General features: G+C 52.8%; 1 protein-coding gene across 1 annotated transcript; it reads right to left on the bottom strand.

Annotated features, from left to right (window-relative positions):
- Nucleotides 1-1,293: 1,293 nt before the first annotated feature.
- On the bottom strand, nt 1,294-22,738 carry HS3ST6 (heparan sulfate-glucosamine 3-sulfotransferase 6; the record flags this gene model as incomplete). The annotated part of the gene is made up of 2 exons (XM_079543050.1): nt 1,294-1,912; nt 22,371-22,738. 2 exons carry the CDS (start codon nt 22,736-22,738, stop codon nt 1,294-1,296), a joined length of 987 nt encoding a protein of 328 aa, XP_079399176.1.
- Between the last annotated feature and the right edge of the window lie 861 nt (nt 22,739-23,599).

Raw genomic sequence — 23,599 nt, 5'->3', positions numbered from 1 at the left:
TGAGCTCCCACATCATGTTTGTCCTGCTCACGTCACTTGTCCCAGCATCCACTCGATGAGCCCAAGTGCCAACTTGCCAACTGCCAGCCCCAGCTCCACTCATTGGTACAGAAAATGTGTCTCCTGGAGGGGACACAGAGGATGTCCCAGAGCTGGGACAAGCGAGTGGGGAGAGCTGAGTGGAGCAAAGGAAAAAGTGCCGGTGTCAAAGAGTGAAGAAAGGTTCCTCTGCCTTCTGTGCATTACAGGACAAATAGTACCCACCCAATCCATCTCCCTCAGGACAAGTGGTACCCATCATATGCATCACCTCCAGGACAAGTGGTACCCATCATATGCATCACCTCCAGGACAAGTGGTACCCATCATATGCATCACCTCTAGGACAAGTGGTACCCACCCATCCACAGCAGTGGTGCTGAGCAGTTCTACAGCACGCGTGGCAGAATGGTCAGCGCTGGGATGCACTGTAGTGGAAGAAACCACAGCCAAAGCATATTTGCAAGCAATGTGATGCCCCAGGGCCCTTGAAAACACATAATTAGCTCATTAAAAAGACAAATGCAAGTCACTAGTAAGATATTAAAGGTTAATTAAATGTTTCCCCATCTTTAATTAAGGGAAGAGTAGTTAATTCAGATTAAACTAATTTCTGCAGCCTCCCGTGATGGCTCTCTATGACTGCAGATGTGAGGATCTATTGAGATGACTGAACCCAAAGGTCAGAGATTGGAGCTTTTGTTTGCTCTGCTTTGGTGAATTTGGGGAAGCAGGGATTTCTATCCTAAGGGTGAGAAATGCCCTGCTTCATCATCTGGGTTACTCAAAGGAAGGTATGTGATACGCAGCTCCCTCTCCTTATCCCCAGATCCGGCACTTATTCCAAACCACCACCATCAATCGTTTTTCTCAATGAGGAAATTCCTTCAGACGATTCCCAGCCTGCACAAAACGCTCCGTGCTCTGGGTTTTGCTGCCTGGCCAACTGCAGCCAAGGCCTGCCCCAAATACAGACCCAGCGTGGGCATCACGGGGCCAGGCTGGCTCCCAGCGCTCGTGTTGGGTAGCATGCAATCACACCCATGCACTTGTCACCAGCACGGCCACGGTTAATACAGATCAGCAAGATTTATATGGAAGAATATTTAATCTGGTCAGGGGAGGAAGGGGAGGGAGGGGTCATCTGTGGTTTTATTTCTTAAATATTTCTCTCTACTCCGGAAGGGTCCATTTCTCGCCGGAAAAGGTCCGATATAAATTAGAACAGAGGGAGGAGGCTGCCGGTGGCCCCGTTCAGTCCCAGCCAAAGTCCTGTCCCGTCATCTGGTAAAACTTCATGTTGAAGGGTCTGTAGAACTCCTGCAGGCGCTGCACCACCTGCCCCTCGATCTTGGGGTGCGGCCGCCCCTTGGACTTGCCAAGGCAGCGGGGCTTGCTGCTGCCCTCCGGCTTCTTCAGGCAGGGAAAGCCCTTTGTCTGGTTGAAATAGAAATGTTTGTCCGTCACCACCCTCTTGAGACCCAGGAAGTCCTGGACGCGGCCCATCTCCCCAGCCGGGTCACTGACCAGCCTCTCTCCGCTGACAAAGAGGAATTTGGAGAGGGGGAAGTACTGCAGCCAGTTGTCCAGGTGCTTGGCGTAGATCCCGATCCTGACTGCGCTCCAGCTCGTGTCGATCAGTCCCGTGCTGATGTTTTTGAAGGCCAAGTCTTGGAAGCTGGGGATGGTGGGGTTTTTGGAAAGCGTCTGCGTGTAGTCCGAGATGGCGCGGGTGACGGGGTTGCGCACCACCACGATCAGCTTGGTGTCCCGTGACATGTTGTAGATGCGCCGCGGAGCCTCCTTGGTGACAAAGTAGCTGGGGGTCTTCTCCATTGTGATCTGCCCCTCTAGTGTCCGCGGCATCAAGCTCCTGGGGAGAGAACGCAACACGGTCAGGGCTGGTGGATGTGACCCTACTGCACTCCATCAGTTCCCACTTCACCTTCTCAGAGCCTGGAGCAGCCCCAGTTCCCAGCCCTGGTCATAGGGACAGTTAACTTTCCCCTCAAACCTGACCCAACCACAGTGCAGGTGCCCATCAGGTTCAACCTCCTCTGCCTCCAGAGAGCAAGCAGTTAAGGCCAGAAAAAGACAGTTCCCTTTAAAAAAAAAAGGGGCAGGAAACCTCTCAGGACCCAGGCATTATGTTGTGTAAAACTCACTAGGGAGATTGTTCCTCTGTGCACTTTAATGAGGCGTTAATTACTGGAGAAATTACCCAGGCATGTCACCCTTTGGGCTGAGAGCTGGGGCTGGGTTCGGAAGGGACTGGGGCATGGTGCCCCTACAGCAGTATGGGTGCCTTCCCAACTCCTCCATGTCTCCTTCCACTTGGGGCTGAGCATGTCCCTTCTGGCCATCTTGATGAAGAAGGAGGATGGGATGGGAAGGGATGGGGTGGGATGGGACGCTTCCAGAGACTGACTTAGTACTGTGGGCAATGACTGAATCACTCCACTAGGTTCTTCTGAAACAAGAACTGTGTGTCCACCTACACATACAGATACATGATCACAGTCATTGCTCCCACCCAGCATCATTCCTAGAAGAGTAGAAACCCTGCAGGTGTGCACTATTTTATAGATGGAAACCAACATGGTGTGCACTGTGTGGGTGCTGGCATGCCTCCGGAATGCCCACATACACCCACATACACCTCCTGACACTGAGCTACCCAGTCCTGAATACCAACCATGGCCAGGAGTAATGGATGATGTCCTGTGGGCACACTGGGGCCAGCACTGCCCTGCGGATGCCAATGGCTCAGTCCTGACCACGCTGTCAGCACACCAGGGCTCTGCCCAGCAGCATCTGTTCCTTATGTAATGGGAAAAGGCTTGAGGTTTGGGGTTTTTTTCCTCTGGACGCAGGAAAGAACACTTTATTAAAAGCATTTGCGAGCAACGCTGGGCCCCACATTACTCCCTCCCCCAAATGAGAGGCAAAGCCACTTGTGGCTGTATTTTGTTGGCTTTGTTTGGACAGTGACGGCACTCACAGAGCCACTTCTTATCCCCAGCCCCATCAGCAGGGGCAGGCACAGCTGGCACAGCTGGATGGAGGGGCTCCTGGCAGCAGGTTGTCACATCTCCTGTAGTTGTAACCCTAAACACATCCCAAAGCCAACCCCACAATGCCACTTCTAAGCTAGCTGGGGGATGATGGGGACAGACACCTCCAGCACAGCTCCTGCCCATCCCATCCCTTGTGCGCCCCTGAGTCCACACGGGCCAGTCCTCCCCTCTGGGAACGCAGCACTGCTCCCAGCACTTCCCTCAGATGCCTCACGGCGCATGTGGGACCTAAATCAGACCCTGTCCTCAACGTACAACAACAAAATGTTCATTGTGCAACATTTGGGATGACATCATCCAAGCTCCTGGAGAGCCAACATGAAGCCGAAATTCTGCTTCTCTTGATCTGTTCTCTACAAACTGGTTTTGTTTTGACCCAAGCTGAAGTTCTGCCGAGCTTTCACCTGGATGACCACAGAAAAGTCAAAGGAAGGCAAGTTTTTGAGAAAAAAAATCACTAAATCATTTAAAGCCACCAGATTTTCAGTGCCAACACATGCCGCTCCTGTAACCCAAGGATTAGGGTTATTTCTAGGAAAAAATATACAGCCCTGTCCAGAGCTGTCAGTGCACACTGAGGTACCAAGTACACTGAAAAAGGATGGGCAGCTGGGTCCCCTTTGCCCTGACATGGTGACCATGAGGAACGATGCCATTCTGGATGCCCCAAGCCAAGCTTGGAGGAAGTATCTTCCAAAAGCTGCTTTATCCCCTGTCTGGGTGATTGACAGCCAGCACTGCCAGAGCCCACACACACCCTGCCATCCATGGTCGCATGCATGCAGGAGCAGTCCCAGATATAATTACAGCCAGCCACTCTCTCCTATGCTTAACAAAAAATGTAATTAAAGTAAAATTTAAAGTCCATGTTAAGGCAGCAGCACACACCTTCCACTCAGCTCTGTCCCACAGATTCCCACTCCTTGCAAGACAACTGTGTTACTCTGCATTTCCATTAGCTCCCTAAGACTTCTCCCTAAATTACTCCAGTTAATTATTGATAACCCCCCTCCACCTACAGACCTGACTTAAATCAGAAATCAATGGACCTGTTATGCTCCACCTTAGAAAAAGCACTGGAAACTTTAATTGAATATACAGTTAATTTTTACTAAGAGAACACATCGAGTATGCGAAGCACTGCCCACAGGTACACGTCATAGAATCACAGAATCATTACTCTGAGTGCCCCATGGAAAAGATGGCTAAGGTCACCAAGCCCAATCCCAACTCACCCCCACTGACCATCTCCCCAGGTGCCACGTATCCACGGCGTGGGCAATGGGATTTCCTACAGGGAGATGTTCAACACGTGGAGCTGTGAGCATCTCCCCCCAAGGCAGCTCCCACTGCACCACGCGGGTGATCAGTCACTGAGGGTCTCCTCTCAGAACTGTGCCCTTGGATCTGTCAACCGAGTGCTGCCGGACACCTCCAGGCCCACCCTCCTATAGGCAATGGGAAATGGCAGATTAAGGCTGTGCTCCCAGGGGCCCTTACAATGATTAATGATCTCCTCTGTTGAGGTAGCGAGGCGCAATGAATTATAACCCTGATAAAAACGCAGAAAGCTGCTTTAAACACAGATTAACAGCCAGAGCGGACAGGTAATCAAAGCAGACTTCAAAAAGTGGGGTTAATTGGTTCAGGATTCCTGGGCTCTGCGATTGGTTTGCTGGAGACGGAGGAGAATCCATCCCAGGGATGGGCTGAGTGTAACATAACGGATGTGCCTCACAGCGATAAGGGAGGCTCCAGCCCAGAGCTCCCACGGGCGATGCTGGCAGCGTCCTCCCAAGGCCCAGCCTGTGCCAGGCACACTCACAACGGTCCTGGACCCCGTAATGCACAGTGCTGGTGATGGGAGCAGTCGGACTGGGTTCTGTGTTGTCACCAGCACTAGAAAAGGAAAAGAGGTAAAACCACACCTGGAAAAGGGGAAAAAACAACCCCTTCATTATTGTTAAAATTATTAAAAAATTATTAAAAAATTATTAAAAAGTGACCGCTGACATAAGGCAGTGACAGAAGCAAGTGAAAGGCACAGGGATTTCTGATGGAGCTGACACGGCTGGCAGCTTGATGCTGCACCAACAACGCTTTCAAGACAGTCAGCCATAAAGGGGAACAGTGATTTCAGGACTAACCCAGCAGGACCCGCAGAATGGTGTCACATTCCATCCCAGCGTGGGCATGGAGCTGCGTCCGGCACGGTGACACCGGATCTCCCTGATGGCACAGTGACAGCCCCAAGGCTCAATGGGGGCCGGGACCTTTTTGTGCAGATGTAAAACAGTTTGGAACCAGAGACGGGAGAGGGCTTGGGGCAGATCTCCGCAGATTTCTCCTCTCCGGTACCACCCGGATCTACATATGAATCGCACCAAGGCTTATCTCACCCGGCGGGGACAAGGAGGCCTTTGTGGCAGCAGCAGCAGCTATGAAGTTGTTAAACTGGAACCGGAGAGGAAAACTTTCAGATAGCGAAGATAGCAGCACCTCTGCTAGGGAATGGGGCCAGAAGGCAGCGAGGGGATGGGACACTGGATACGGACCCAACAGTGCATCCCTGAGCGCACCATGGCTAACGGCATGGATGGAGACAGCCACTCTGTCTCCAAAGTGGGGTGGGGGACACAAGCAGAAAACCACAACCCCACGCCCCTCCATCACCTCCCCCTGGAGCATCTGTTGAACCCCAGCAAACCGCCCGGGAGCAAATTAAGGCCATGGTCTCTTTGGCTGCTCATTACCGTGCCGTCCCCACGCCATCCCCTTCGCCCCTCGTCGCCCTCAGTGCACACTGAGCCCTGCGGCGCTTTCCCTCCCTGCCTGCTCCATTATTTTTTGATTCTTTCACTGATTCAAAAATGTGCAAATGAGGCCGCAGCTTCCCAATCAGGCCCGGCCATGAGCTAATTGGCTTTAAGCAGGGAAACCTGAATATGGTAATGGAGGTGGTAATGAGGCCAGGATGCGCCTGGAAGGGGAGCCAAGCCCTCAGCTCAGCGACCAAAGCCATGTCAATTAACAACAAGGGAGATAATTTATTAATGCTCCTTTGCACCCCCACGCCCTTTGCACATAATTACTGTTTGATACATGAAGCAGCCTGGAGGTTTGCCCCACTCCCAGCTGCAGGGAGCAGCCCCCAGCATCCTCAGTGCCTCCAGACCTCTCCCAGCCCTGGGATGGAGTCTCTTCTGGGGCTTCAACCCAGCCTGTGCATCAGGAGGGGCTCAGTGCAGGGCCAGGAGCTGGGGAATGTTGGGTTTGGCTTCCCAACCTATTGAGCATCAAATTCTAGGGGATGTGGAGTGATGGAAAGGGGAGAAGCTGGAGACAGCATTAGCATTTCTAATGAACTGGCTGCTTTTACGTGTCATCTGACACCCAGTTATTCATCCCCGATAAGAACCGTGCCATTTGGAAAACCATTTTGGGAACCAAAGTCCTTATTGTGTACAGAGCCACCCAGCCCTCTGTGTGCCCCAAATCCTGATGGTTAGCAGAGAAAAGGGATGCTCCCCCATCACCATGGCACAGCTGCAGCCCCTGCATCATTTGCTTCAAGCCCATGCTCATGTTTATGGTCAGATACCTCAGTTATGGGCAGCTACGGCCCTGAAGGCATGTGACTGATTGTGGTGTCCTTCCATGGTTATTCCAATGAGGTCATTAAGGCCAAAGGGTTACTGATGAGTCCACCCAACACATACCGTTATGGAGAGCAGAAAGCAGGTACAATGGGAGCGCAGTGCTGGAGGAAGAGCCTGATCAGTGCAGGGGTGCTGCATGCGTGCCCTGGAACACACACACTGGCTTGCACACACACACTTGTCTGCACATATGCACAGGGAGGCCTGGTATAGAGGAATGAGACTGGAACTTCAAGATCTTGTGGTGCTGTTGGGGCTCTGCTCTATGCACCCATTTCCATTTGCAAGCCAGGTGGGGTCACACCACCCCTCTGCTTCCAGGTGTACACCAGGTGTAGGAAGGTCTGGTTGGCAGCGCAGGGCTCCCGGCCAAGCACAAAGCCACGCCTGGGGCCTCTGTCATCTTAGAGACCATCACCCAGGGTTGCAGAAGTACAGCACCCCAAAGGCCATGGCGACAGCTGCTACCTCCAGTGCCCGCCCAAGGGTAATGTAATGGATGCCCACCCAAGGGTAATGTAATGGATGAGCACTGCAGAGCAAAGAGTGGAAACAATTCCAACAGATGATGCCACGTGGGGACACTGATGAGCCACCTTGGGCAGCGTCACCGTAAACACCACAACTGGAGAAGCGCAGCATTCCACCTGCAGTGAGCAAAGATGTCCTTTGATCAGCCATTGGCATAAAAGCAGCTGAGCCCGGATTTACAGCTGAGAAAAGAAACGGTACCACAAATCCTCAAAAAAACCCAGAAGGAGCAGGCAGGTAGCATTGGTGCCAAGCAGGGTCTGAGCAGCGTGGGCAGGACGCAGCTTTGCCATCCCTCTGTGACGAAGCACAGCAATTAGAGCCCTGCTCAGCTGCTGCTCCCCAGTGCCCCTTTGATTCCCAGCCCGGGGCACAGGGACGGCCTGCAGCAGGTGTCCTGCCTGCCACACGGGTCAGCCGAGGGCTCTGATCTCCAAATGACCCTTCCCGCAGTGAATACGTCCCCGCGCCCAAACAGCTTGCAGATGAAGGAGCAACAGACTGGAGATGATTTATTCAGGAATTAAAGGTTCAGTACCCCTTTTAAAGGCTGAGCCTCGCCGCTGTCAGCCTTCATTGCACACAATTAAAGGGGTTAGCTGCCCAGCCCCGCCGCAGCTCTCCTCCCTTGCAGGGGAATGAAATATAACAAAACCAAACCCTTCCACGCGCCCCAGTTTGGGGCACGACTGAAGGGTTTGCAAACTCACTAACGGCACAAAATGATGCTTTCACTCAGTTTCCTGCCAGGGACAGGGAGCACAGAGCTCAGGTGTGGGCTTTCCCCCATCTTGCATGGTGTTGTCCCAGCACCGAGCTCAATGCAGCACCAATGCTGTTGGGTGATCAGCACCAGCGCCAAGAGCGGCTGCATGCAAGCTCACACCAGGCTGAGATCAGCCTTGTGGGAAGAGATGGGGTAAAACAGGGCACTGCCTGCATTATTCTTTTCTCTTCAGAGTTCTAAGAGTTGACCCAAGTGGGGAAGCACCACTTCTGGGCACAAGCAGCAGGAGTTGAATGAAAAGCTTCCTTCCTTGGATAGCAGAAAAGGAAGAAATCTGCTGCCTGCGGCAGGGCTGGTAATCTTTGCACAGCAGTAAATCTTGCTGCCACCACAGCAGAGGGTAATCCAGCAGATTGCTGCACCTTTCAGCGGAATCAACTGCTTAACAGAGCTCTCCCCAAACCACGCATCTCATCTTTTGTGGCCACCAAGAACGCCTGACATCTACGACTGCAAACAAAAAAAATACATCTATAGTATTTTTGACTAAACGCCCTCTTGCAGCACTGAGCTGACACTTCTTGGCTTCTTACATAGTCTCAGAAGAGCACAGGAAGTAAATAAACTCTAAATCTTGTTTATCTCAACCTTAAGGTTGCAAGGCTCCTGTCTCCCACATGAAGCTTGCTAATGCTCCAGCTCCTGCCAGGAAATCTTCAACAGAAAGGGGAATTTCTGCCAAAACAGGGATCCTGAGCAGGTGAAAGAAAGCAAGCACTGAGCCTCAATGAGCTGAAGGGCAAAACTTTCAAAACTTTCAAAATCCATCCCACAGCAGTGCAAGGACCTGGTCCCAGTACTGCCACAGGTGTGGGAGTGCAGGGGGGAGGAAGAAAGGAGAGACTCACGTGTGTGCCAGAGAGAGACCTTCAAGCGGCCGCTGTGCTGCCAGCTGCTTGCTTTGATCCACAGATGCTGACGAGGCACTGGGACAAGTCCCCAGAGCTGTGAGTCAATGTGCTTTGCCTTCACGTTTATTTGATGTCAGCATGGGGCTGCCCAGCGCCCTGTAGCCTCAGGTGGGCACTGAGAAGGATGAATAGAAGTTTAGTCAAGGGGTAATGAGGAATGGCACAGGGTGCCCAGAGAGATGGAGGTGTCCCATCCCTGCACACACGCACGGTCAGTCTGGACGGGGCTCTGAGCACTGATGGAGCTGTGGGTGTCCCTGCTCAGTGCAGGGAGTGGGACCTGATGGCCTTCAGAGGCCATCCAACTCAACTTCCCTTCCAACTCAAACCGCTCTGTGGTTCTCTGAAATCACCGAGTCGATGTTAGAACGCAGTGAACGCATTTCAGACTGACTGTGTGACCCTGTGGTCTGATACACACAGAAACAGCCACTGTACCTCTGTTATCTGCCCCTGTTATCCACCCCTGCTATCTGCATCCCCTCTATCTGTATCCACCCTTATCTGCATCCCCCTTATCAGGGAGCAGCGAGGCAGTGCGGTCGGATGTTCTCTTCCTCAGAGTGAAACCACTCTGTGAAACATGAGTGGGGTCCAGAGGCGGGATAGCTAATCTAGTGCAGAAAATCTGTCAGATTTGGCTAAGGGACAAAGCTGCCTTTATTGAATTTATAACACAGAGGGTGGAGTGGGGATGGCAAAAAGAAAAAGACAACCAAAAAAAAAAAAAAAAAGCTACAAGTTCAAGCTAACCACGAGCCCTTCTGAAATGCATCCAGAACTGTCTCCTTTCTACCTAAGAAAGCATCCATCAATCCTCACCCATGGACTGCAGCCAGACCTGAGAGCTGCAGCAGAGCCTTTGGGATCCATCACAATGTTTCCCCATGACAGCTTCGAGCTCTCTTGGTCAGAGCCACAAAGGCATTTCGGAAGGTGATGCTCATTGACACTGCACCCAAATCCATCTTCTCAACCCATCTGCAGCCCCACCTTGTCAGTGAGCATACCCTCATATGGGGACCGCGTGCCCTGACACCATCTGCCATCAGACCCCATCTCTTCTGCAGGGACAGGGATGTGAGGAACATGGATGTTTGGGGACTGGGATCTGTGGGGGACAGGGATGTATAGGAACAGGAATGCAGAGGACAGCAGCCCCATGCCTGCATGCCCCAGCAATGTCAACACCTCAAGCAGTCAATCACCGTCAGCTGCATCCTCTGCATTTATTACAAGGGCATCAGTGCTGCAAGCTGGACCTTCTGGCCCTGTTTTTGGAGTGCAACAAGGGAAGATTAGAGCTAACCCCTCCCCAAATAGTCATTTTCCCTGCACACAGCCAGACCCCAGCTCTGCAAAGCCCATAACACCTGTGCTGGGCTCACAACAGTTCAGGCTCTGGGAGCTGCTTCCCTCCCTGCCTCTGTTAGCGACAAAACTCCAGCACGGGCAGCTCGGGGCTGTTCTCAGGCAGCATGCTGTCACACTGCCACGGAAAAGCTCTTGTTGAGATGGAAAATGTATCCGATTTTCCACCAAAAAAAAAAAAAAAAATTCCCCATCTGTGTCAAATTTGTATTACAGCCTGGGGGAAGATGGGAAACAAATTTAGCTCTTTTTTTACTATCAGAAAAAGCCCCATTTCCTGGCACGGAGCACAGGCAAGTTTCGCCCCTGAGTGCAGCAGTGATGAGGGGATGGCTCTGTGCCCCCGTACCCACAGCACCCCATTGCACTCTGCAGCAAGATCAACCTGCTCAGCATCTGTGGGGTTGATCTCAACAATCTCCCCTGTGCACTTACAATCGCTTCCTCCATGGAGAAGCCTCAGAGACCCTCACAGAGTCAATCTGGGGTAGCTGCAGAGGACACCTTCTCACCTGGCGCTCAACCCCAGCTGCTCCCCAGCTGCAGGAAATCCCCCATCGAGCAGCAGGACGTGGGCAGAGCACGCCAAAAGCTGTTTCTCTCACTCTAAAGGGACCATAAAGATTTTGATCGGACATAGGAAGGGTTATCCAACACTGCCCCCCCAAGCCTGGACCACCTGCAGCCCCAGGGGCTGCCCCCAGGCTGAGATCTGGGGTATCCGTCAGCCCCAGAGCAGCAGCCCCACGTCCTCCCGTCACTGGGAACCACTGGGAATTCTCATACAAAGCATTTCTGCACTGGAAAAGCATCAGTTTGTGGCTACCAGAGCTGTTTGTGGGAAAGGACTGGATTTTTATTATTTTTAGCCCGGCTTCCTAAGGAAATGTGGCTTAAGCAATCACACGGTCTGTCTGCCTGCCCGCCCGTCTGTCTGCTGGGTTTCCCCCAGAATCCTCTGATCCCACCGCCCCATTCCAGCCAGATTGAATGGAGGACAAGGATCAGACCCAGGAAGTTTGCACATCTCCATGACAAGCAGGGATGGAGCAGGACCACCTCACCCCTAGGCACAGCATAAAGAAAGGCGTTTCTTCCCAACCCAGAAGGCTTTGGGGAGAAGCTCCAGTGCAGCAGGAATCCCAAGCCTGCATTCTTTGCTCCCACGTTATGATGTGCCATCATGCACACCCAAGACAGCCTTCAGCCTTTACCTCCGCACAGCTCTCAGGCATTCTGCTCCATGCCTGTAGCAATGCACGGGGTTATTGTGACCAAAGCACAAGACCTGGCACTTGGCTTTGTTGAAACTCATTTCATTGGCCTCAACCCACCGATCCTATCCAGATCCATCTGTAGGGCCTCCCTACCCTCAGGCAGATCAACACTTCCCCCCCAATTTGGTGTCACCTGCGCACTTACTGAGGGTTCACCCAATCCTCTCATCCAGATCATCAATAAAGATATTCTACAGGGCTGGCCTCGGTACCGACCCCTGAGCCAGGCACTGCCATACCTGGGTGGTGGTGGGTGGGAGCCTGCGGCAACACAAACAGCTCCATCCCTTCATCTGTGTGGGATGCAGATCCTGGGGCTGTGTAGAACCAAGGCCACGTGGGACGAAAACCCCACAAGGTTGCAGGGAGAGAGGGATGGGCAGAGGGACACGAGAAGGATGATGCTGCTGGAGGACTGGGGCAGCAGCCCCATGCACAGAACTGGGGTTGGGTGACCAGCACGAGGAGATGCTTGGTCCTGTGATGTCCCCAGGGCACAGCAAGGTCCTGGCAGAACCCATCCTGAACTTAGCACTGGGTAAAAGAAATGAAAATCCGAAGAGTCAGCTTACAGCGAATGGCTTTTCCCTGTGTGTCAGTAGCTCTGAAGGAAAACAAAACAAGACAAAACCTTCTTTAGGCATTTCAGCGTGGCTTTTCCCAGTCAGCATGAAAATTCAGATAGGAGAAGGCGTTGGGTAAAACGCTCAATTCCCCACAGCCCGGAGAGCCCTCATCAAAAATCCATTTGAAGTGTTACTCTCAAATCCCTCATGGCAATGGGATATTTTAAGGTCAGTTAAACTTATTATTCACTCAAGATTTTCTTTCAGGTCCCTGCATATTTTAAACAGATTTTCCCCCATCTCCAGTCCAACCGTGTTACAAAAACCCCTTTCCTTTCTTTTCAAGAAGAAAAAAAAAAAAAGTTGTCAAAAGAAAAGATACTAATCAGAAACAGCTTCCGAAGCCCCACAGCCCGTTTGTACACAGCACCAAAAAGCAGCGCCGCTCCCTCCACATCCCCAAATCCCCTGACTTCAAAATGCTGAATGGAGCTGTGCTAGGAGGAAAAGAATGAACTCAAATTTGTTCCTTCTCATTGAAGCAGAGTTTACACGCAATTTGTTTTTCTCCCTCCCATCGTGTGAGGAAAAGAAGCGATCCCAAATACCGCGTTATTTTTCAACACTTGGTGTTTCCAGTTTTTTGGAATGGCGGTTTTACTCCTGCATGCCTTTATTCTCCTGAGATGCTATGACTTTATTGTTATTCTATTTAACACAGAACCCTCAAAGAATCCAGTTTTTCCCACCTGCAGTGGGAGCAGCACAGTGCTGTTCCAGGGGCTGAAATAAGTTCTTCTGGTACAAAGTGAGCTCAGCACCACGAGGAGGAATACCTTGTGGGGATGTGTCGGGTCCCCTCCCGTCCCCAGCACTGCTTCCATCCCTGCACAGCTCCTCGTCTCTGGGCCTCGCCTGGGCTCAGTGCTGCATGCTCAGCATTACCCATCTTATTACGGCACCTCATGGTGTTGGAATCATAGAATCCTTAAGAGTTGGAAGGGAAACCCTAGAGTCCTGGTTCTCTGAAGGTCACAAGCAATATGAAGAGCTCTACGTGAAGCCAGAAGTAATGCAGCCAACACAGGAGGCAAATTGAGCCGAGAGGAAAAGATCGCAAGTGCCCGTAATCTTGCTTCAGAGAGCGAGGAGTTCAGAAATTATTAAATGGTTCTTCTCATTCCCAGCCATCTGGCCTGCATTTCTCCATTTATTCAATCAGACATGTGTTGCTTTTATCCCCGCAGCCGCCAGCTCTCCCCTGCTCTCTGCAAACACATGCATCCTCCGCTCTGCCCCTTTGCAGCTTGGCGAGTTCCATACAGCATGGGCTCCCAACAAGTGAACGTGCCCATTTCAGCCACTTCCCCTAATGGATTTCTCCCATTTGTACCTAAAATCGGTGTTTGCACAAAACAAGGCAGCTGTGCTGGGCTGAGGCACCATTTTGAGTTGGGAACCCCATTGACGGAAAGCAGCATCATCCTGACACCAGCAGTACTGCTGGGTCTGGGAGCAGAGATCTCCCAGTGGGAAAGTACAGGACCAAGGTGTGGGAAAAAACCTCCCACAGTGTCCTCTTTCAGGTGACCCCAGCACACTTGTGCCAAAGCCAGGATGCCCAGCAGCACAGGCTCCCACCACCAGAGCCAGGAGTACAGCCCTGCTCCTCCACAGTCTTTGGAGGGCAATAGCAGACCCAGCAGCCTGCCCAGTGCAGCAGATCCACGCAGGCTGCTGGGAGCCTCAGTCACTGCCATTCAACAATTGGGTTAGAAGGGACCCCCACACCCCAATCCCCACCCCCTGTTATGGGCTCGGTGCCCCCCACCAGCACATCCTCAGAGGACACCCCACACCACCCTGGCTGCACATTCCCCTTCCGTGAGGCTCCTCCACAGCCTCCCTTCAGCAGGAACTGCACTCCTCAAGTCCCCAGCAGGGCCAGGAGTGAATTACGTTTAATTACACACTGTCCAGTGCATTGGGTATCAGGCCAAGTGTTACCAGATGTGCAGGGATCTCTGTCAAAGCCATCTGCAGGCTTAAACGCCTGTTGGGATATTTAATCTGTTGGTATCTGGGGTGTGAGGGTCAGTGCCGGGGGTTTCCATGCAGATGTTGCACTTCTTTTCTCCACTTCCCATCACCTTTTAATAACACCATAAATCATCAGGCACTTCTCAGGTGACCACGCAATTGCTCATTCGTGCATGTAAGCGAGCTTATCTGGACCCTCCACTGCCACACGGAGCTGCTGGGAGCCAGCTCCAGCCACGGGCTGTGCGTGCCCCACCTCTCCTCCGAGCCATCTCCTGGCATATGTGCTTCAGATGCAGTGTGGCAGCGCGAGGAAGAGACACGTAACTGATACGGGGAGATGAAAAAAGGTCGGATGGGTCTGTTCCTAATGTGAGCCGCAATGCTCGCAGCCCTTTGATTGCCGCAGAAATAAAAGATGGAAATTCACTGGAGGCAAAGGAATTAATTAACAGGAGAATAAAGGAGCATCGGTCTGTTGGAGTCCTGGCATCAATTCCCAGGCTGGTTTTGAAGTGGCAACAGTTTTCCTTGGTCTTTAAAGTTGTTCTGCTCCGTCCCTCACAGCGCTTCAGGGAACACGGCACGTGAGAGCCTCAGCCTTAAGGTCCTCCCCAAACCCCACGGAAAAGGAGAGACTGTGTGAGTGTGCACCTCCACCCTGGTTCAGTCCATGAATACATCAGGCTCTCACAGTTTGAAGCAGAGGAATATTAATGCTTAGTACAGATAGGATCAGGCCCAACAAAGCTGTCTTTCTCTTTCTGCCTCAAAACTGGGCCGATGGGAACAGGGCAACCCCAACAAAGCCACCTCTCACGGTCCTCCATCCAACATACAGCACGCACAACCAGATCCGAACTTCCAAAATCCTGCTGATGAAAAGTGCTGCTTCACAAACATCTCTCCATACAGCCCCCCAATAAAACAAGGCTGAACCCCATCCGCAGACCCCAGCTGAGCTCAGCTGGATGCAGAACACCCAACCAGCCTGTGGTGCTGGCTGCTCTGCACCATGCATGTCCCCTTTTCCAGCGGGTGCAGGTTGTCATGCTAGGGCTGTGACACCACAGGGCGGACATCCAGCCCCCTTTCTGCCCCAAACAGGCTTTCATAGAGACAGACAATCCCTTCCCTCAACAAAACCTCAATTCCGAGCTCCAAATACTTGGCAGCGGCCCCTTGACATTTTTCCTCGTGGCTTAGGAACATGATTTTCTGCAATATAAAAGCAGCCCATGCTCTTGGTGAAGAATGACCACTCCCAATTGCTGCCAATCATGCAGCAGCCCCACAGAGCTGTCACTTGAGGGGTGGCACTGATAGCACCCAGCTGAACTGCTGGGGCCTTGGCAGCTATCAACAAATGCCAGCAGCAAGAGGTGTGCTCCTGACTCCAGTCTGCTGCAGTGCAGCACAGTGGGATGCATGGGAGATGCATTTCAGCCTTTTCACATCATGCACAAAGTAGCAAGAAGAGGCACCTGGCACCCTGGCAGCAGCACTGCTCTCGGTTATAGCAGGGAGCCAGCCACCACCTCGCTGGGCTGCAGTTTGCTTTAGAGGCTGCATTGGACCTGTACCAAGAGCAGTGGGTCCTGCTCCCCCAGGCCTGGGCTGTGAGAGGCCAGCAGCTCTGGAGCAGCTGGGAAGTATGCTGCCCCAGCACCACACACACAGCCAGAAGGCAGAGCCAAGCTCCAGCCTTGGGGACAGGACTCATCACATTCCCTGTGTGCTCCCATCCATCAGTGCCCACTGCCTCCTGTGCAGTGCCTGCTGATGGCAGCTGCCAGTTCACCAGCTGGAACAGCCCAAAGGGTACAAGATCCCAAATTCTCCAACACAAACTCTCCTGTGCAGCCTTAAGCGTACAGTGGTGTCAGTGCAGGCACACAGCCACGTGCTGCTCAGGGGTTGAGCTATAAATCAATGGCAGAGCATTCAGTCCTTCCCCAGCAAGGACGCCCAGCAAGGTCACGTCCCTATGCTCCCCAGCCTAATGAGCAGAGATTACTAGTAAGACCTCACTGACAAGTGACTGTATTAATGTAATTCTCTGCTGCTTGTAATCAATGTGTGTATTAAAACTTACAGCCCTTCTGAGGGCCAGCATCCCTCATGCCACAGTGCTACGGGAGCAGCACAGTTTGCTCCCTGTTGGGCCATTCCTGGGCCACGATGCTTCGTGCAGAGCATGATGTGACGGGCAAAATCCCTCCACGATGAGCCCAGCAGCAAGAGTTTCGTGCAATTGCTCACAAGAAACCAACTGCAAATATTTTGCTCTGCATTTCAAGCACAGACGGTGTTGGTCAGAGCATGTGGTGCATTGCTGCTTTGGGCAATTTGTAGCACCCACACATGCTGGAGCAGCGATGAATGTGCTCTGTGGCTCTGTAGCATCTCACAGGTGGCAGAGCCCAGATTTCTTGCACAGCCATTACTCTGCAAACGGTGCTCTGTGGGCTCAGACACGCACAGCCTGTGTGCACGCTCAGACTGGGCACGCTGCCTGTGCCCCAGTGACAGCAGCGGCCCTGATTGACTGCAATATTCACCATTTGCATTTCAAACAACTCTTCAGATCAAGATCGACTCACTTAAAAGATGCATGAATAATTCTGAAGACACTTAGAGCCCTGTGATCTGCGAGCTGTCTCCACCAGGAGGGAGAAAGAGGCCAAATTAAATCAGCTGCTTTTTTTTTTTTTCTTTATGAGGATGGTCCTGGGCAAAATGTGAGCAACTGTTCATAGGACCATTGCAGCACGGTTAGGTTGGAAGGGACTTTAAAGCCTTTCTGGTTCCAACCTCTGCTGTAGGCTGGCTGCCCCGGCTCCCATCCATGGCACTGAGCCCCGCTGTCCCACCCAGCCCTCGCTGTGGGATCGGGAGCAGCAGCATCCGCAGCAGCTTTGTAAGCAGGCAGATTTCCAAAGCCCTTTGAAAAGCCATTTGGAGCTAAGTCCTGGTATTAGAGCTGGCCTTTCATTAGGCAGGTTTTCAATCTCGACCGGAGCCGGTGTCACTGAAAAGTTTTTTAAAAGGTCAGGAAGAAGCTTTTAAGCATATTTGCCAATTAACCATTGTAACTCCCTCCTCCACCCCATGCGAGCTGCCCACTTCCATCTCTGGGGATGGTAATTACTGCTTTATAAATAAGCTTTGAACACCTCTAAGTAATGGTCTCTCCTTGCATGAAAGCACCCTGAACCCATTGGCCTTTTCCATCTCCTGCTACTGTCTGCATCTGAAAATAAAATAACCCCAAAAAGGACAGAATGCCTTTAAGAAACACCCGTGGTGCTGAGCTGGTCTCGGTGCAGCACAACACAAGGTACTTGATGCTGAACTCTGCTATTCAGCATCCAGACACCTGTTCCCATTCACTGCCTTTATCAGTGCCAGGGGAGGTTCAGGTTGAATATCAGGAACGATTTCTTCTCTGAAAGAGCTGCTGGGTGCTGGAACTGCTGCCCATGGAGGTGGTGGGGTCACCGTCCCTGGAGGAGTTTGAGAACCACAGAGATGTGGCACTGAGGGATGTGGTCGGTGGGCACAGTCAGACGGAGTGGGGATATGAAAGGGCTTTTCCAGCCTGAATGGTTCTGTGACTCGATGCTCCTACGCCTGAATTCCCAACCCCTGAGGCTGCAAAAGTGGAACCAGGGAGCACAAGAAGGGCGTGAACAGAGCATTTTCAATTGTATCAATTCATAGTCATTTTTAAAGCAGCTCCAGGCTTTCTAGGTGCACCATGTATTTATTGCAGCAGTCTGGGACAGCAGCATACTTTAAATCCTTTAGAAACTCCTGTTACTTCTGCACACCCCGCTGCACAGCAGACAGATAACACCACCATTTACTGAGCAGAGACAGCGACACTGAAAGAATTCCTCCGTCAGGAGGAGCGGGGCTCGTTCTGCTCCACAGCTCACAGCCTCCATCCGAACACCACAGCCAACACCAGCACAGCTCCAACATTCCCTCAGACCTGATCTGTGCAGCACCACGGGGACGTGGCAGCCGCAGCACAGGGATCTGCAAAGGGTCAGAGCAGCACCTAGGAGCACTGGGGGGAGCGGGGACAGGGACAGAGTGGCCAACACAGGGCAGATCCTGGGCAGAATGCTGCTTCCCAGCAGCTCTAAGTGTTTTCAAATGTTAATTCCTCCTCACAGCCAGAAAAACTATTTTTAATCCCACGTGAAAGCAGTTTGCAGCAGCCCCAGCCCTGCGTGTATCACAAGGAGTGCACACACATTCTCTGAGCACAGCTGTTGGGGCAGTGTTTCAGCCCCAGCTCTAATGCACAAAAGGGACATCGAGCCCCTGTGCACGCGGACACATTTTTCTGTCTACTATCACATTTAAAGTAGCACCTATACAATAAAACATTCAAATGCCATTAGAAAGCGACCACCATTGCCTCGGTTTTCCTGTGTTTTCCCTCTGTATTTTTATACACACAGGGGAAGGTGATGCAGAAAGGCTCTGTGCTGGTAATGAAAGCTACAAACGGAAATGAGAAATCACTGAATCAGAGCAGCGAACCCAAGGAGAGCTGAGATGCACAGAGGCAAACAAGGGCAGCTCTGAGCATGGAAATGCAGCCCTACACAGGGCAGATTGGCCCTGTCACGGAGTAGAAATAACATCCCCAAACCATTCTGTGCATTGCCACCCAACTCCTGGCGAGGTTTCCCTTGTTCCCCACTACCCATGGGCTTCTAAAAGGCATCTGGGAATGGCACAGTCCAGATAGGCTCTCAGCACAGTGCCAAAGAGGTCCTTGTGATTGTACGGATGGATCGAGGCACTCTATAGCATAACGTGCACAAACACCCCCTCAAAACATCTCCTGAGTTCCACTCTTCAGCTGCCAGAAGCACTCGCAGCAGAAGTCAAAGCAGCAGTGCTGGAGCCACATCCCTTCGCTGCTGCCCGAAGGCTGTGAGGTCCTGAGATGAAGTCTGCCTTCAGAAATCCCAAATGCCATTATCAGATTCAAGAGGCAAAGCACGGCCCATGGGTGCACACACACGCACTCCCAATGCACACAGCCCTCCAACACACAGCCAGCAGTGCAAGCAGAGCACATGGAGAGGCCTCTCCCCCCACAGTGTGCAGACCCACAGCCCAGCAAGAGGCAGAACGGCACCGAACCGCGCAGCTCAGCCCCAGAGTTTGGGCTCCGGGATGCTCCGCAGCACCAACGATTGCTGTTCATGTGGGGCTGAGTGCTTGCTGACTGTTGGCACCACTCACACATGGGTGGATTCATCACTTCTGCCCCAAACCAGGAGGAAATAAGGAATTATTTGCAATTCCTACAGAATCCACCACCCGCAGCAGTTTCTCACAGCACAGTGCCCGTGGTTGTGATCTTAGACACGCTGGGCTCAGCTCTCCAGCTGTACAACTCCTTCATATTGCAAAAAAGCAGCAAGAGGGGACAGGAAGAAAGGCTCAGATCACACATCATGCACAGAAACACACAACAGAGCAAAGCAGCTGACAGAGCTGCTGCTGACACAAAGTTTTGCTGGACAAAGACGAGGGAACACTGCATGAGCTGCAGCACAGGGAGAGCTCCCAAAGGCCGATTCTGCTGAGGGGAAAGAATTTCTAAATATCACCAGGAAACATCTCAGATCCCATCCTTACATCTGCCTTCACCCACATTCCCACTCAGCAGAAGGACAGACAAGGGCTGCATGGAGCCGGCAGAGGAGCAGACACTGCCATCCCTTTCCCTTTCCATTGGGGTTCACCCACCCTAACAGCAGCACAGAGCGCCAAAAAAATTAAAATGTGTTTTGCTTTGGGATACAATTTCACGTCATGCTTGGATTATCCATTAGGTAATTTATGCTGCAGCCTGGAGAAGGTGTTTAACCTTCCCATAATTAGTGAAACCTACAGCAACTCCAGGAATTCCACGAGACGTGCATTGCTTTTACCAAAAGTTTTCTTCGTAAGAGAAAAAAGAACTGCTTAAGAAAATATTTTAAAGGAATGTTGAGCTACTTCACATTGAAATAAAATGTTCCAGTAAGAGTAAACGGCTTAAATCAGCAGCCGACATTAATGAACCACTGAAGATACTCCTTACAGAGCAGCAAAATCCCTATGGGATTGAACTGCAAAAGAAAAACAATCTGCAGTGATATTTGTGAGGGTTCCCCCCCCCTTTTCTTCTCTCCTTGCATTGAGTTGAGACAAGCAAGGACCCACAGGTGCCTCCAGGCCAAATCTCTTGGCATGAGAAGCACTTGGTGTAATTTTGGTTTCCCAGCACATTCAAATATTTTAGAAATGTTTACACCACTTTGAGATATTCATCGGAAAAACCTGAGCTGCTGTCCAACTCCTATTTTCCTCCACCCAAACACACCCCAGCTTTCAGCACTGAGCTCTGTCTGGCTTTCAGGAGGAAAAAAAAACAAAACACCCTCATCAGAACAAAATCTTGCAAGAAGACCAAACAAGAGAGGTGGGGAGAAGAGTGAACTTCGGGAAATGGTTGCGATGCGATTGAAAACACGCATGCAGAGTTAAAGCAAAACATCTCATTTCCCCCTCGCCCCCAATTGGAAGGATGCAACTTCTTCCCAGTGTGCTGCACGCTTCCCTGCTCCATTTATCCCAACTGCCCATAGCCATACGCAGAACCACACGCACACGCACATCGGGTTGGACTCCTTGCAAGCAAGGACCGCTGCAGCCCGAAACCGCGATGCAGTCACACTGCTCTCCTGGCAGTCCATCCCACGGCCGCCTCACCGGCAATACGAGAGCGCTCCATCTTCCCCTGCTTTAATTGCACACTCGCAGTCATTAAGCTCCCATTCTGCCAAGAGAGCTCTACCTCGCAACCCCGGCCCCCAAAGGATTCGTTACGGTCGTTATCATTTCTAGAGCACCGCAGAGATACGTCTGGAGCTGCGGAGGGAGCCGATAAATCACAGCCATATTAATGCCGCCATAAAAATAAGCGCTACTCACTGCGTTTGAAGGTGCGTTAAGGCAAGAACTTTACGGTCCAGATGTGGTCTCACAGAGCTGAAACTCTGCGGGTAAAATTCCCACTAAAAATCACACTTTCTGTTAAACACGCTGATTTTCACAGGTTACGATTTTGGCTAAAGTCGCTGAGCTGCCACCTCCCCCAGTACATCAAGAAACGTTAAGAAAAAGCACTCCTGTGAGCTTTGGGGAGCCCAAAACGGGAAGGACGGACAGGGCGAGCCGCTCCTTTTATTAATTGCAGATGGTTTGAGCCAACGCTGCAGCGCTTTATAAATCTGTGAGTTTGGACTCCCTTCAAAACACCGGAGTGGATTCTTGCTGCCTTCGAGGGGCTCAGCGCACGGGTTTGGCCCGGCCACGGCGCAGTTGGCCACGACTTGGGCTGCTAATGGACAACACATGCACGGTAGCTGCTCTTCCGATCGCTTTATCGCTCAAAAAACTCCAATCCATTGAAACCCTCAGAACTGAGCGACTCCTTTCAGTAAGTACAACTCTGCCCTCTGACACAACATACAGCAAACATGAGTGATGCTCCTTCGCTCTTCCCCTCACTCTGCCCGTTCTCCTTTCCAAGGCCCAGGGGAAAAAAAAAAAAAAAAAAAAAAAAAAAAAAAAAAGCAGGATTCTCCAGCTTTTTTGAGGTCTGTGCTGCCGTTATTCGCATGAGACACTGAGAAAAATATATCCCCCAATATATACACCCTGATAATGTATTCCCTTAAGGAAGTTGGGAGGGGGAAATCTCGGTGCGGCTGAGAACCGAATGTTAAAGATTACAATTGCAAAACCTGAGCAATTAACAAAACAGTATCTGCTCCCGGTCTCCCCACCCTCTGCCACCTGCCCGCGGGGACACCGGGACTAGAGGGAATCGAAAAGGGACTCCAGCGCAGCGCCCGGCCCCGCCGCGCCGTGCAGGGCTCGGAGCCACCGCCACCGCACCGGGGAGCACCGCCGTTCCCGACGGTCGCTGTGCCCCGCATCCCGCGCCCCCCCCGTGGCTCCACGCTTGGGTACGGGGAACCCCCGGCACGGCGAGCAACGGAATCGCGACCGGGCGCTTCTCGGCGTTACCTGTACCAGCGCAGCCCCTTCTCGTAGCACCTGTCGAAGAAATGCGGCTCAGCGCCCACCGCGCGCACCCCGGGGTGCACCCGCAGGAACTCCAGCAGCGCCCGCGTCCCGCCCTTCTTCACGCCCACGATGATGGCTTGCGGGAAGCGCCGGCTGCCGCCGCCCAACGCCGGGCCCGCGTCGCCCGCTGCCGTCGGAGCCGCGCCGTCGGGGAGCGCAGCGGGCGGCGGCAGCAGCAAGGCGGGCGGCAGCGGCTCGCAGGGCCCGGGCAGGCAATAGAAGAAGTAGGTGAAGAAGAGGATCATGGTGAGGAGTAGCGAGGCGCGCCGTCCCCCGACGGGTCCCAGCAGCCGCCCGCTACATCCCATCGGGGGCCGCTCCCCGCGCAGCCCCCCGCCGCCGCCCCGCCGGGCAGCGCATCCCGCCCGGCCCCGGCCCCGCCGCTAAGCCCCGCTCCGCTCCGCACCCCCGGCCCGACCCCTCCCCGCGCCCCCCCGGCCCGGCCCGGCCCTCCCTGCGCGCCGCCCTCGCTCCCACTCGCGGGCGGAGGGGGGCGGGCACGAGTGGGGCGAACCCGCCCGGGGACGGGGCTCACTCGTGGGGCGGCCCCGCGGCACCCCGGGGCAAGGGTCAGCACCCTCGGGCGGGGGGGGGGGGGGAACCCGGGGGAGGCGTCGGTTCATCGGTTGCTATTCTATTTTTTTCTCCTTTTTATCATTTCGAACGTTTGGAGCCGCGCAGCAGCCGGAGAGGTGGAGGAGGCAGAGGGGCGGTCCAGCCCTAAATAACCGGCACGTCCCGTGGCATGCAATTAGCAGCCGGCAGCGCTAATTAGGTTGCGCGGGCTAACGGTGTGTGGAAACGTGGCTCATGTGTGCGTGTATTTCTTGTTTGAGGTGGGATCTCCCTGCGCCCTGCGAAATACACCGCCCCAAAGCGGCAGTTCGAGCGCTGCACCTCCAAACGAGTGTGCACAATGATCGGTGTGGGGGGACCCAGCAAGAGCCAAGCAAACCCCTATCCCAAAGCAGCACAGCACCTGTCTGCATCAGAGGGGCTGGATAAATCCTACCCGGTGCTGCAACAGGGATGGCACAAAGCCTGGGGGTGCTCGTGGGGCCGTGTCCCCTCGTCCTGAGGGCTCCATGGGGAAGCTCTGTGAATCCTCCTCGCCACGCGCCTCGAAACGCTGAGGCTTCCTTCCAGCCCTATCTGAAATCAGCAGTGTC

This window comes from Tetrao urogallus, assembly GCF_951394365.1.
Source record: "Tetrao urogallus genome assembly, chromosome: 15".
Classification (NCBI taxonomy): Eukaryota; Metazoa; Chordata; class Aves; order Galliformes; family Phasianidae; genus Tetrao; species Tetrao urogallus.
The sequence above is the reverse complement of the archived record's forward strand: the minus strand, read 5'-3'. Positions and strand labels throughout refer to the sequence as shown.